We start from the raw sequence: 13,711 nt of genomic DNA, 5'->3' as shown, positions 1-13,711 counted from the left end.
TTGGAAGATCGTAAGTAAAGTCATATTTATCTGGAAGCAAATGTGTAATTTTGGGCTGTAAACCTGAACAAAAATCCATCGTAAATGGAAAAGTATTCAATAATCAGGAGTGAACAGTAACATTTCGTTATTGAAAATTAGTGCAGTGGTGCAGAAAGAAAACGGTTTTGGGTTTTCAATTTTGATTTCAATTGTATTGACTTACTGGATAGGAATTCATCTCGCTCCCTGCATAATCTATACAGGGTGCAATATCACTGCAAAATGCTACCTTTCCTTGAAAACGCCTATTAAATCTTCCTGTCACGTGAGTCACAGACAAATCTCTAGACACAATCACAGCAGATTGTAGATTGAAAGAAAATTTACTCAATTAATGGAACGTTCACATGATAAAAGTAGAAAGTCTAACACTGGGAAATTCTTACACATCAAAAGTGTCACTTAAGAGACACACTAAGTCTGTCTCTGTAAACTGTTGGAGCTTCATTCTGCAGTTTTGATGCTGTGAAAATGCTCGAGAGCATTTCTTACAGCACATTTCTCGATGTAATTTTATTCCCCATATATTATCTAAAATAAGTCATTCAGAAAGCGAGCTTTACTCTTAAGTATTTATGATATCAGCACCCCTTGATTGAATTGCCGTTTAATAACTCCTCCACAGATTTGTTAGTCTATGTATAATTTATAGCCAATTATTTCATAAAAACTTTGTGTCATCGTAATTTATACATCCATGATTTCGTTAATTTTAAGTTCCAATGTATGTCAGAAGCAGCGAGTTTCACTGTTTGGATCCAGATGGCAGTAACTGTAATATGTTCCTGTAATATGAATTAAAAGTAATTCAACATGACGGTGCCCTCAGAATAGCCTCAAACTGGCGCTCTCCAGATATCCGATAGGTAAAAATACACAGCCAATCTATAAAATAATCGATTGTTGGGAATCAATCAAAGGCTTATGCCAAACGTCAGCTTTCAATCAATATTCATAAACCTTAATCATCGCACTTGTTTTTTGTCTCATCTGAGCTGGGTTGGATTGCAGTCTAGTCACTTAGTCTCTGGTGTCTCTTATTCTGCATAGATGTGTTCCACACGAAGTTGAATATTCTTAATGTGCAGCTTGACCACACAGAATAATATTATATTCACATTTATTCACACTCGCTATCGTTAACTGTCAGTTTAAGCAATCAAACCCAATGGCTGACAGTTATTTCATTTCTAATTACAGATTTATTTAATAATGAGCCACAGTTTGCCATTTCGCAATCAGATGTGCAAGGCAGATTAATGTTCAAGTGGTCAAACATGGCAGTTTAAATGAGAGCTTCGTTAAAGCAAGGTGAATTTATGCAATTCCCTCTCTGAGGTTTCAGTGTTCACTGAAATATACTTCATAACCAGAAGCAGTCATGAAAACACATCAACCTAACAAAATCCAATTGGACAGTTCATTTAGCTTTCAAATTAAAAACACTACCTTTCCTTTCAATGTGAAGTATTTTTGATAGGATTCCGAGTGAGCATAATATATTGGTTATTATGGCTTTCATTGTCCATTGTGCAGCTAATGGCTGAAAAGGACTTGCAGCAAATGTGTTTGGCATCTCAAAGTATTTATTAAAAATGTCAGCTGAAGACTGGATTTGGCAGATAAAAGCAGGAGCGGGCTTGACAGTTTTGACAGGAAGAAAATTCTATGTGCATGTATAGCGTGAGAATTGTATGCAGTAAACACTTCATGCTTCTGAAGTTGTGTGTCACTCTGATCCCCTACCAGACTGAAGCAGTGTAGGTTGTGGGCAGCAAGTACCTGGGGAGGCAGTTTATGTTATTAAAGCTCCTCAGAGAGCTGCTTGGTCACATTTTGGATCTGCAACCGAGGGCTTCAGAGGACCTGCAGTATTAATTCCACACACCATAATGTGCCAGGCTGGATTTCCAGTGTAAAACTGAAAAGATTTTACACCTTGTCACAACAGTGAGTCTTACCCACAGAATTGAGAATCTCCCAATTGACACCTCTGGCAACCTGCGAGCAGCAGTGCTCCGATAGGAAAACAGGCACTGATGTTGCCAAGAGGCCACACACAAAGTCGTATTAATTAAATTGCAAAATAAAAAGGAGACTGCTGGTGAGAAATGCCCAGTTTAGACTGCGCTATTTTTGCAGTGAGTTGCTACACAAGCCCCCAAGCCCCAATTGTGCTGTTGCCACTGTGAGGGAGTGAGTTACCAGAGATTGAATTACATCAGGGCAATATTTACATGAATAAAAATGGGCCTCTACTTGAAGTAAAGAAAACTTTGGAGGAACTATCGTGTTATGTTAATAGCACTTAAACGCTGATTAGTGGAGGTGAGATGCACAGTCCCCAACGAGAGCAATAGAGTGCTTGAAATGGAATTGCAGTTTTCTCCTCTGGAAGCAGCGTTACAGATGTTGTGATGCTTTCAGCAGTACAAGCGAAGCATAAGACTCAACCTGTTGTGTTGATTAATTGCCTTAAAGATGGTACTAAATCAATTGAAGTTGGGGTTTCACATTAATGCTTTAAACATTGAAAGATCTTTCAGCTTTTTCTTGGAAATGCAACACTGTGTTTCGTTTCTCAGTGTTTCTCAATCCAAGCTCATTTGGAGTTGGCTATAGTGTCAGACATCTAATGAGCTAGTTACATTTCACACTAATCTTAAATTCTACTTGGAATTGGGAGTTAAACGCAATGAATAGTCTGCAAATGGATCGAAGATGTCAAGCAAGGAAGGGCTAGCTTTTTTTCTTTTCTATTTCCCAAAGAAAATTACACCAAAGTTTATATTTCATATTGTAATATTTATTGTTAATCATTTCAGGTCCTTACAGTTCAGCCAGGAGCAATTTCAAATATAGTGAAGCAGCTGAAATCTGATTATGTTCATTGTAGATAGTTTTGGTGGATTGAAGTGTTAGTTTCTGCTGTGAAGCAAACCAATTAGGAGCCATTCATAATTATATTATTTTCATACGATCACAGGATCACAGGAAAGGTTTGAATGAAGAATGCTGTTCACCTCATTTAATCTCAGCCTTCACAGTACATCATCAAGTGATTTCTTAAATGAGTCCAGTGTCCAGTGAATTTCAGCTTCAACCATTTCCCCTATGAGGTCTCTGTTCAGCACAGACACAATGGGCCGAATGGCCTCCTTCTGTACTGTATAACTCTATGATTCAGAACTGAAGTTACCTCTAACACGAGGAATGGTCTCATTCTGCTCGTTAATGTTTGTTGCTTGTTGGGCAGCCTTGCCTCTGACGCATATGGAAACCCATCACCATGCTTGAATACCCAAACCAGACATATCCGTGCCACCTACACATGGAAATTTCCTTTTTGTCTAGAATTGAGTGCACTCTCTTGGCAATTAAGTAAGTAGGCAACTTCAGTGGGCTGAGACCAACAGCAGAGACTGAGACCTGAGAGGGAATTCAGCACAGACCGGGGATTGAACTTGGGCCTTCTGATCTACAAGGTTCAGCTGCCCACTGAACAGCCAGCAGAGATCCTAACCTTCCCTCCTGTACTCATGAGATTGATCAGACATCCCTGTTGAGCTGCACTGTTGTAATGTATGGCCTTAGTTCAGAGATATTCCGTAGGTTGGACTTTTCTTCACCCAAACTGCTGAAGACAGAGCTGTACTACTTAGAAAAGAGTTTTTTCTTGAAATTTAAGGATACAATTGCCCTTGTTCTGAAATTGCATTTGAAATTATCCTGAAGGCATTTGGAATTGAGAGATTTTATATTGTGTTGTAATTGTGAAATCATCCTTCAGTAGTTTGTTTTGTGTTGAGGCCTGCGGTCTGTCACACACTGACATATGTACGGACTCCAAGTATGCCACAGGCAATCTGCGTATTTCTATTATGTTCAGGGGACTTTTATCCTAGTAACAAGCAAAATGCTTCAATTCATGTTTAATTGGCATATCGGATTATCATATCACCAGACGGGGGGAAAACAGGCAAAGCCTGTATATCTCTTAAAGACTTGCCAAGCATTGCTTTCTGCATTGACGTAAAGTTTGTGAGGTACTTAATGCCGAAGGGTACATGTAGATTTATAGGTTACACCCATGCTCTGAACATGAATAATTCGAATTTACCTGAACATACTTACCTGGAACTTTACAGTCTTATTCAATGTAATTCTCTGTGAAAGAAAGCTTCAATTGCAAATTAATCCTGAAATGCTGACTGGTTGAAACCATTGTTTCCGCTGTTCATTAGAGAGATGTGAAACCTACAATTCCCCTGCAACCCTTGTGGTTGTGATTTTAGGAATTTTGAATGGGAAAAAATAGCAAATTCCACAAAAACTATAGAAAATAAATTTCCACCGCCCCTGCCTTCAGAATTCTTCTCTGCCTTGCTTTTTATGCGGGGGTGGGGGGAGAGTCCTGCAGAAATCAGATGGTTCTGGTAAACTTAATTTGTCAAAGGTACCATTGTTAAAATCCCAAAGTCGAAGCTGGTTTGAGTTGTGTAACTGTAAATAATTTGTATACAAATAGGCAACCATCTGCCCTCTGTACAGCTGGCTTATTGTCCAAGGTACTAAAAATCTGAGTTGCTACATGATTCTGTTGCAGATGCTCACACCATTTTATAATTCAATATACTCTGATTCCAAGGAATATTGTGAAGTATTGTCTTGCTCAGTTTTTACTACTTTTGCCTCCGAGATAGAAAGTTCCGGGTTAGAGCCTCACATCAGGATTTGAGACTAAAACTCCAATGTAGTGCTGAGAGAGTCTTGCACTGTTAGGGATGTCCTTCAGATAATAAAACCTAAGACAGGTCTGTCTATTCGGATGGAATTCGCAGATCCTAGGTTACTATTCGAACAACAACAAATTACACTTGCATAGCAAGATGGAAAAACGTCCCAGGGCGTTGGGTTTTTGGATCCGAGTTGAGGTCAGGAGAGGTGGAGGGCAGGTGGGGCTGTGACGGGAGGGTGGCCGAAGGCATGGCCGAAGAGGAAGGTCTTTAGACAGGACTTGAAGGAGGCAAGAGAGGGCTGAGCCAGAGGGATAGAGTTCCAGAGTGTGAGGGCAGAGGTGCTGAATGTCTGACCACCAATGTTGGGGACCTGAAACAGGCGGAGGGAGTGGACAGGCTAATATGGGGTTAGATGGTTGGCGAGGTAGGGGGGAGCAATACCGTGGAGGGCTTTGAAGATGAAAACGAGGATTTTATACTCGATTCTCTGAGGGATGGGGAAAAGTGAAGCCGGGTAAGAACAGGGGTGATAGGTTCACGGTTCTGAAGAGTAGGGAGTTTTCTTTGTGTCTTGATCAATATGTCTTGCTCACCCAAATTCACTAAGTAACTACAGTAACTGGTTCTTCATCTCCTTGCTGGATTTCTCATTGTTGCTAATGATTGGCTGACAAACATAATGAGTTATTGCATTTCAAAATACCTCGTTATGTGAAGTTCTTTGAGATATCTTGATACAAGAGGCTGTATGAAACACAATTGTTAATTTTTATAGGGCATGAATTCGGCTGCATACAAAGTTTATTTTTCCACCTCGGGGACAGGAAATGTATTCTCACTTAAAGAACAAGGAGGCAACTTGTGATGTCTGCAACTCTTCAACTGGTTAATGGCATGTACATAAGAGAGAAACAAATGGAGGTTTCCTCTAAATTCCCTTGTTTACTCTGTGACTTGCCTTTCAGCCTGACGGCCTGGATCTAAGCACTCTCGCCCTACATCAACTGCATAATCACTGGGTTCTCTTTAACAGACCATGTTTCAGTCTGTGTGGCTCAGTGTCACACAAGGAACCTTATCCACTGCGCCATCAATACTTTTCCAAACAATATTGAAGTGCTCGCTCTACAAACTGTGTTTGAAGGAGATGCAACTTGATATAAAACATTGATTTATGGCAGATCCACTCTACTCCATTGCATTGCCTGTAAATACACATGTTTAGCATGCTCCAAGGAACCTCCAGTTGTATTCCACACTTGCTTCCATCTCTAGGTTAATGTACTTTGAACTCAGTAATATTTTCCACTAACAGAATTTTCTAAAAACAATTCTAAGTGTTTCTATGAGATGCGAAATGTCCTCTGGGCCTGTACATTTCTCTAATTCTACTTTATAATATTTTCAGATGTCATTTGGTACAAAAGATGTGCGAATTTCAAAAGCTGAAAAGGCCTTCAGTACTCAAAGGGTTAACCTTCCAACCAAACAAGTGAATATCCTTTTTTTTGTTTGTTTTCTGAATGTGTAGGACATTTAACCTTTGGGGACATTTGGAACATGTTTAAAATAAGTTAAGCAGTGTTTCAATTTGCTCAACTTACACAACAGCACCCTCAGAAATATGCAGTAAATCAGTAAATCATTTGAGAAAATGGTGCAGTGTTTGATTGTGCACATTGAAAAGCTGCCAAACAACTATTCTATTGTGGCCAAAAGGTTGTTTAACTGCACTTGACCGGTATGTGTTTGCTTGCCCTCATTTTACTATCGCTGATTGAAATAAATGTAACCGAATATTTGAGTTTCGCTGAATATTTAAGTGTTCTGAAAGGCTGCCCTGCATGGAGGGCACTATACAAGTGCAAGTTGTTGTTGTTGAGTTGCTTCCTAAATGTGCTGAAAACACTTTATTAGGCCATCTACCAGTGCTGTCAAAAAGGTGCTTGAGACCATCATGCAGATTTTATGTAATGAAGCTTCAGGGGTTAATCCTATTTAGGGAGGGACCGTGGCTAATTCCAGCCAAACAAAAAAAACAAGCAAACACTTATGATACTTATGATTGTTGAGATAAAAGTGATCTAACCACATGAACAGCCTAAAGATATGGTTGCTCTTTGGGGAGGGGAAAAATAAAGGGGGTAATGTTAACTTTTCTTTCCTCCCCTTGGTGTTTGCAGACAAGCAAGCTTTTCTCTTCTAATGAAACGTAGCTCTGTTTGGGTCTGGGAGTGCATTGTCACATGCTTTGTGCAACTTTCGAGGCCCAATATAGCGCACAAAAACAGCAGTGTGCACTCCCAAAATGAGATTTCCTTATCGTTTCTTTCACTCTGGGGTAATTGGAACTTAGCAGCATATTAAGAGGCTGATAAGTGACATTTGTATGTTGTTGTTTTGACCTGAGGGAAGTGGGAACCTTTTTGCCTCATCTTTTATTTGTCCTACTAATCCTTTTGATGTTCCTCCTGCTGCAGAGTTCTGTATAGAGCCGAGCACAATGGTTAAAAGGGTTTTTGCTGTTTCTTGACCCGTCAGCTTAAGAACTTGCCGTTTTTTAGTCAATTGAATGGATCTCCTTCATTATCATTTAAATGAGCCCTGTATCCTTCCAAATGCTGCAATTTGAATGTGGTTGTAAAGCTGTGATAATTTGAAATATTCATTCCCTCAAGGGTAACATTTCAGAGGCACTGAATGCCATTGTTGCACGTTCTCATATTTTTCTGGGTGAGATGGGAAAATAGACTGGTAATTGTCTGCTCAGCCTCTGGAATGGGTGCCCTGGTTAGCCCAGACATTGGCTCTAATTGTCATGGGGGGAGCTTGCTGATGAATCACGGTGTATGCGAACAGCAGTCGGGGCCAAATTGAGTGATATAGCCAGAGCTCTGTGCAAATTGGCAATTATTAGCACAGCAGAAAGGCTGGCAGGTGTGGAATGCCTTGCGAGCTTTTGATTGAAATAGGAAATAGCAAAATTTCTGTGATGAAGGCTATCTGATTAGAGCTGATGAAGCAGGTATTGCTGCCGCTCTTGGAAACCTGACTGGAGTAGAGGTGCAGCCATTATTGGAATATTTGATTAAATTCTGATTACAGCACTGGTCGATTATTAATTTCATACCTGAATACTCTTTCAGCTACCACATGTTCTCTAAAGAGCCAATGATTAGTATCTGCCTTAGAATAGAAAATGTTTCCACAACAGCATTTGTACTGCTTTTGTCTTATTCAGAGTATATTTTGAGTAGTGATTTGTCATCAAACATATGCTTGATGCCCCCTTGAATTTAAAAATTGACCATTTATTTTGCTGGTCACATGTGTGAGAGGTCATGGGATTGAAAAGATGGCATGTTATTATTGTGATTTGTTAGCGTGCTAATGGCATATTGCACAGGTTCCTCCTTCAACTTCCAAATCTCATGACTTTCGCTTCCTAAAAATTGTAATGTTAATCCTCGTGCAGTTTCTTGCCATGTCAGGTTTCCTACTTTCATTTTGCCATATTTGAGGACAGGTTTATAACGTTTCAAATGAGACAACCAGAGTTCCCTCTGGGACACTGTAGTACCTTCACAATAATGAATAATCCTGGGTAAAACAGGATGGCTGGCAAAAATGAGTTGTGTTGTGTGAAGCATATTGGGTTACAATACAGAAAGAAAAGTAGGAGTGTTTGTTTTTTACTTCATCGGGTGGAGAGACACTGAAAGATTGAGGGCAGAGATGTAATTCTGTCAATCTCTGAGGTGGTTTTCGGATCTGAAATGCGATGTGGAAGCCCCCAATATTAACTCATGCCTGCGGTCCTCATGCCTTATTTTCTCTCACCTCCACCTCCCCCTCCACCCCGGAAATAAAAATAGCACTCCTACTGGTTAAATTTAATTAGAATGTTAAATTTGGTTGAACCCTGAAATGAACTGGCTCGATGAGTATGTGGAACAAAGGATATTGTTAAATGTTTGAGCCAAGTCTGTCTGTCACCAAGTCAGGTGGAGCTGGCAATAATAGTTCAGCCCCTGTTGGCCTGCCCCCACAGTGCTGGGTAATGTTACTGGTGTTGTAAATGTCTGGCGGTTCAGTGCCGACTCTAACCTGTGTTTTTTCCGCTTCTCTTTCTCCCCAGAGTTCTGCTCATTCATTTTCAGGACGAGGATACTCTGTAAGTCTTTGCAAATCTTTGAATATTACAGTCCAGCTCTCCGGAGTATCAGTGTTCTGTTTCCGAGCTAATTGCAGCATTTCAGCACACACGCGTGCACAGCCACTTAGACAAAGTAATAAATTGCAAAAATAGGTTTCTAGCACGAGCTTCATTACATTCGTGGTAAAGGTTTAACATTAGATCCTGCTTAGTTTATGACACTCCTTTGAATCCAGGAAAGAAAGGGATGAAGTAGTGAGGGCAGATTTTAATTGTTTTCAGTCCCTTTTCAAACCCAAACAGTCTTAGCTCTTAGCAATAGGTACAGTTTTCCTTAATTACCAAATTGATGGCATCATCTGCAATAAAGTTTAGAGTTTGCATGTTTGTAAGGTCGATTTCTTGTAAATCCTATTTTACAATAACAACAACTTGCTTTTATGTAGCGCCCTTCACACCCGATATCAAGACTGTTTGTCTTCCAGTCAATCCTGCATTTGAGACCACAATATAAAGGTTTTACATTTCCAATATTTTCTTTCTTAGACAAATGCAGTGTTGGTAATGTACTTTACACTGACAAAACACGTCGTTGAATTGACGGGCCAGTATTGTTCTTTACCTGTGATTTGCAGCTTGTATCCTCTCCCCATTCAGGTAAGTTCAAATAAGAGAGGAATGGAGAGTAGAATGATCAACACAAACTCCACACACAAGATTACTGACCGAATATTATTCAGTAAATAACCCAGCGTGTTTTACTATTCAAATGTTTTCCTAAAAAAACCTGCTGGTTTCATATTCTGCATTGTTTGCTATAGTGGGGTATATAGTGAAGTAATAACTCATTGTGCATGCATTGCTTTCAACATTGCACTTAGGGTGGTAAATATGTATGAACGGAATAAAACAAATGTACTTAACTTTATATAACTTTTTAAACCAACAGTATTTATTTAACAGGAATATTGCAGCAATATGTGGTGATAGACAGGCTGAAGATATTAGCTATCTGTTTGTTTAAGAGAAGGTAACTGTACAGTGGAGCAGTTTGTGCAACCTTAGATTTTAAAGCCAAGGTTTGTTCTCACAGGCAGTATCTCCCTGTCCCTAATCTGCTCTGTGGAGCCATGATTGCCCTTCCTGAAGCAGAGTTGTTGTCACAGAGAAGTCAGTCTGGAAGTGTGACTTTTCAGGAGCTGTGACTTTTGTCAATGTTGAGGTTCACTATCTTCTGTTCTCAGTGGTTTTCAGCAGGATGTCTTCACAAGATCCATCAGGTCCTGAAAAGACTTTTGCTGTAACACGGCAGCAAAGTCCTTGTTTTAATGTTTCCAGGCTGATGTTAAAGGATCACGTTACTACCTGACGTGGGAGTCCGAGGTCAGCAACACACGCTGCTAAATGAGAGACGTTGCTTATACAATACAAAATTACATTTGTAAAGCGCCTTTTGGTCGGGAGCACGTCCCAAGGCGCTGAATAGTCCGGCATTAGCACCCGAGCCAAGGGTTGGTTTGGGATCAGGGAGGGTGGAGGGCAGAGAGGGTAGGAGGGTGGTCGAAGGCACGTTCGAAGAGGAAGGTCTTGAGACATGCCTTGAAGGAGGCAAGGGAGGGAGCGAGCGCGAAGGGAATGTGGGATGGAGTTCCAGAGGGTGGGTACAGAGAGGCTGAAGACCCGACTGCTGATGGTGGGGCAGGCCGGACGGGGGACATGGAGCAGGCCGGAGCCTGCTGAGTGCTTGTGGAGGGAGCGGACAGGTTGAGGGCAGGTCGGAGAAGTAGGAGGGGGCAAGGGATGTAGGTCCTTGAAGGCGAGAACGAGAATTTTGAACTCCATCCTCTGAGGGATGGGGAGCCAGTGGAGATGGGCAAGGGTGGGTGTGATGGGTCATGGAGCCTGGTGCAGGAGAGGATTCGAGCTGCAGAGTTCTGGATGATCTGCAGCTTGTGAAGGGAAGAGTTGGGAAAACCGACAAGCTGGGAGTTGGCACAGTTGAGCTTGGTTGTAATGAAGGCGGCCTGAGGCAGTGGCTGAGCCGGGCGATGTTATGGAGTTGGGGGAAGGCAAAGTGGGTCATGGCACGGATGTTGGGGAGAAAGGACAGTTGAGGGTCAAACAAGATGCCTGGGTTCCTAACTGGCTTGGTGAGGTGGCGTGTGCATCCTTGGATGGTGCCTGAGGTGCGGAGGCACTGGCCCAAGCCAATCAGGGGAGCCTCGGTCTTGCTGACACTCAACTGTAGAAAGTTTTTGGGTTTGATGTACTAAGTGCTTCACACTGAAAGTACTTCTCCCTCCAGTAATGCCTCCGAGGTGTTGAGTGACAGTCTGGTTCTTTTCTGTGGGGAGACGGAGGGAAGGAATTGAAAGTTCTATTCAAAAGAAGTAGGTAGTGCTGACGGTACTTGAGAATCAGATTGCTTGACCTTTTGCCCACAGTTTTTGTACAAGTCGGGAGACAAGTGGACATGGAGGAACAAAATAATTTAACTAGAAAAGAAAACCTTCCAAGGTTTCCTGTCTGTCTTTCAAACATGTATTCACTTCAGTGAGATTGTCTGAGATCTTGCAAATGCTCAGTTCCTGTTCAGTGTTGGCTGCTTGGCTTAATATAAGTAGTATTCCATCTCCCCTCGTGTCTTGCATATTTGTTTGACTCTAGCTTGTAGAACCTTTGATTTTTACCCAACCCAAGTACAGGACTCTTCACGTGGCGTACTATCCGTATTTGATGCCTGCTCTCAGTTTTGCCTATGGTTTGTCTCTGACTAATTTAGTCAGTTCAGCTACCTGCATTTTAAGCAGTTTTTTTGTGTGCTTAACACTGAGAGAAGTACTCCTGACTTGCCATGTAACTTCATTGTGCAAACAGGCAGGCCACAGAAACTTTAAAGGTAGAAAATACTCACTATGAGAGTGATGTGATCAGACAGAGCAGAATTTGTAAATCAATGTCTTGTCAAAAGAGATAAAACCTTATCAGCAAGGGGGGGGTACTGCACAAGGCATTGATAGAAAAAGTAGCTTTACAAACGGTGAAGGGAATAAGAGGTGATAGAAAATCAATTCCAACAGAAGAAAATTTACTGAACAATGTAAAATAAATGTGCTCTTTGACACCAGCAAAAACCTTTAGTAACAATGTGTCGGGTACATTTTGAGAAATCTGTGCTGTGGTTTATGTCAAATTGTGTGGGGAGCTGAAGCCATCAGGTGCCCAGCAAGTGTTTAACGTTTAACTAGAGATCTCTGCTGGTCAATATTTCAATCACAGAGAGAGACACACACACACACAGTCCGTGTGCAAACAAGCTAGGAGAAATCACAGCCCTGTCCAACATTAGGCCCGTTAATGAACCATTGGATGTTTGGTGACAGCAGTGAAATTGGACTTCTTCATTCTCAGCAACCTTTCCATGCGCTAGGATTGAGGTCTTCACTCGTCCCGAAAACATCAGAGGACATCAACCAAAAAAAGCACACCCTTTTTTCACAGGTGACTTTGGAAGCTGCCTTTGTATGTACCCACCAGCCAGACTCCTGCACTGTGAGTGTGTGGTGTGCGCAGGGCTTCATGGTGCTTCATTCCGTTGTCACCACGTATGCTGTGCTGTTGGGTCCATCTCACAATGTCACAGAAGATCAGCTTTATCTTGGGATCTACTCACTGGAACTCTGGTTCTCCGAGATCACTCAGTGCTCTGAGACAACACCCTGTGTGGAGGGCACTATTTAAGTGCAAGTTGCTGCTGCTGTTGTAAGGAGGCCATTCAGACAGAGTCCAGCAATTATCCCCCTCTCTCTACCCCCAGGCCCTGAGGGTCTTGGATACCTCATCAGTTACAAGGATTCTTACCTCCAGCCAAAGCCGGATGAATGTAGGCACCTTGTTGTGAGAGTCTCCTTGGTGCCTGTTTCAGAAACTAGTATCTCTTACACAGAAACAACGATCTCCTTACAGTTGTTGTCACAGCCAGTAGAAATGTTCACGTTTGCACCCTTGATCTGAGATGGTAGGATTCTGGAGCGATGTTGCTACAGCCATTACCTTGTCAGGCCACACAACAGGAAACTAACAACCTGATCTTGTTCCCTTTGTTACAGTGGCATTGAGTTTGCCAGTTGGTGCTGAACCACAGGGTGACTCTCGGCTTTGTGTTTAAGCAAAACAAGCCTTGCTACACCACCACTCACATAGATTGCAAAGGATGAGGTTGGCCGTAGCTGGACACTTGTGATTTTGTTCAACAATTCCTTTTCTTGCTGCTTAGTGACCTCAGCTGCTTCTGCGTAAGTGTGGAAGCTGGAGGCTTTCTTGGATCCCGGACACAATACAGTTCATAAACTATAGATCAAGTTCAGTCCTTGCTGGGGGTGGGAGGGGAATAGACCCCAGAGACTGAAGATGATGGTAATGAATTTCCGTATCATTGTCTCCTCCTCGTTATCTTCCTATATGATGAGGAACTTTAGATTTTTTTTCTACTTTTGTGTGTAGTTTATCATTATTAATCAGATTTAATGTAATTCTATTTCAGAGCACCATTTGGTGGTGACAAGGTCAGTGCTGCATTAATGGTAACTGGCAGGATTGTCATTGAATGTCAGCACTTGATTAGATGTGACAGATTTGCATATTATCACACAGACGATGTCCATATCTCTCTAATTTAGCTAAATTGTGCCATGTAGATTGCACTGATATACATTCCACTTGTGGGGCTGTTCAGACTATATATGGCCTCATTATGACCTGTTCTCATTTTCCT

The 13,711-nt window shown here is 41.6% G+C and overlaps 1 protein-coding gene across 6 annotated transcripts in view; it reads left to right on the top strand.

Moving 5' to 3' along the window:
* The window catches only part of fbrsl1 (fibrosin-like 1), a 387,345-nt gene that overhangs the window by 187,372 nt on the left and 186,262 nt on the right, over positions 1–13,711 (top strand). For 5 of the 6 annotated variants that reach the window (XM_007901766.2, XM_007901763.2, XM_007901762.2 and 2 more), the window contains 2 exons: positions 6,190–6,273; positions 8,920–8,955. In XM_007901766.2, coding sequence (XP_007899957.1) covers positions 6,190–6,273; positions 8,920–8,955 — 120 coding nt within the window. The remainder of the gene's footprint in view (positions 1–6,189; positions 6,274–8,919; positions 8,956–13,711) is intronic. The other variant, XM_007901765.2, reaches the window with a different exon arrangement.

This window comes from Callorhinchus milii, unplaced genomic scaffold (assembly GCF_018977255.1).
Source record: "Callorhinchus milii isolate IMCB2004 unplaced genomic scaffold, IMCB_Cmil_1.0 Scaffold8, whole genome shotgun sequence".
NCBI classification, from domain to species: domain Eukaryota; kingdom Metazoa; phylum Chordata; class Chondrichthyes; order Chimaeriformes; family Callorhinchidae; genus Callorhinchus; species Callorhinchus milii.
Note: the sequence above shows the minus strand (reverse complement) of the source record. Positions and strands in the feature narration are given on the sequence as shown.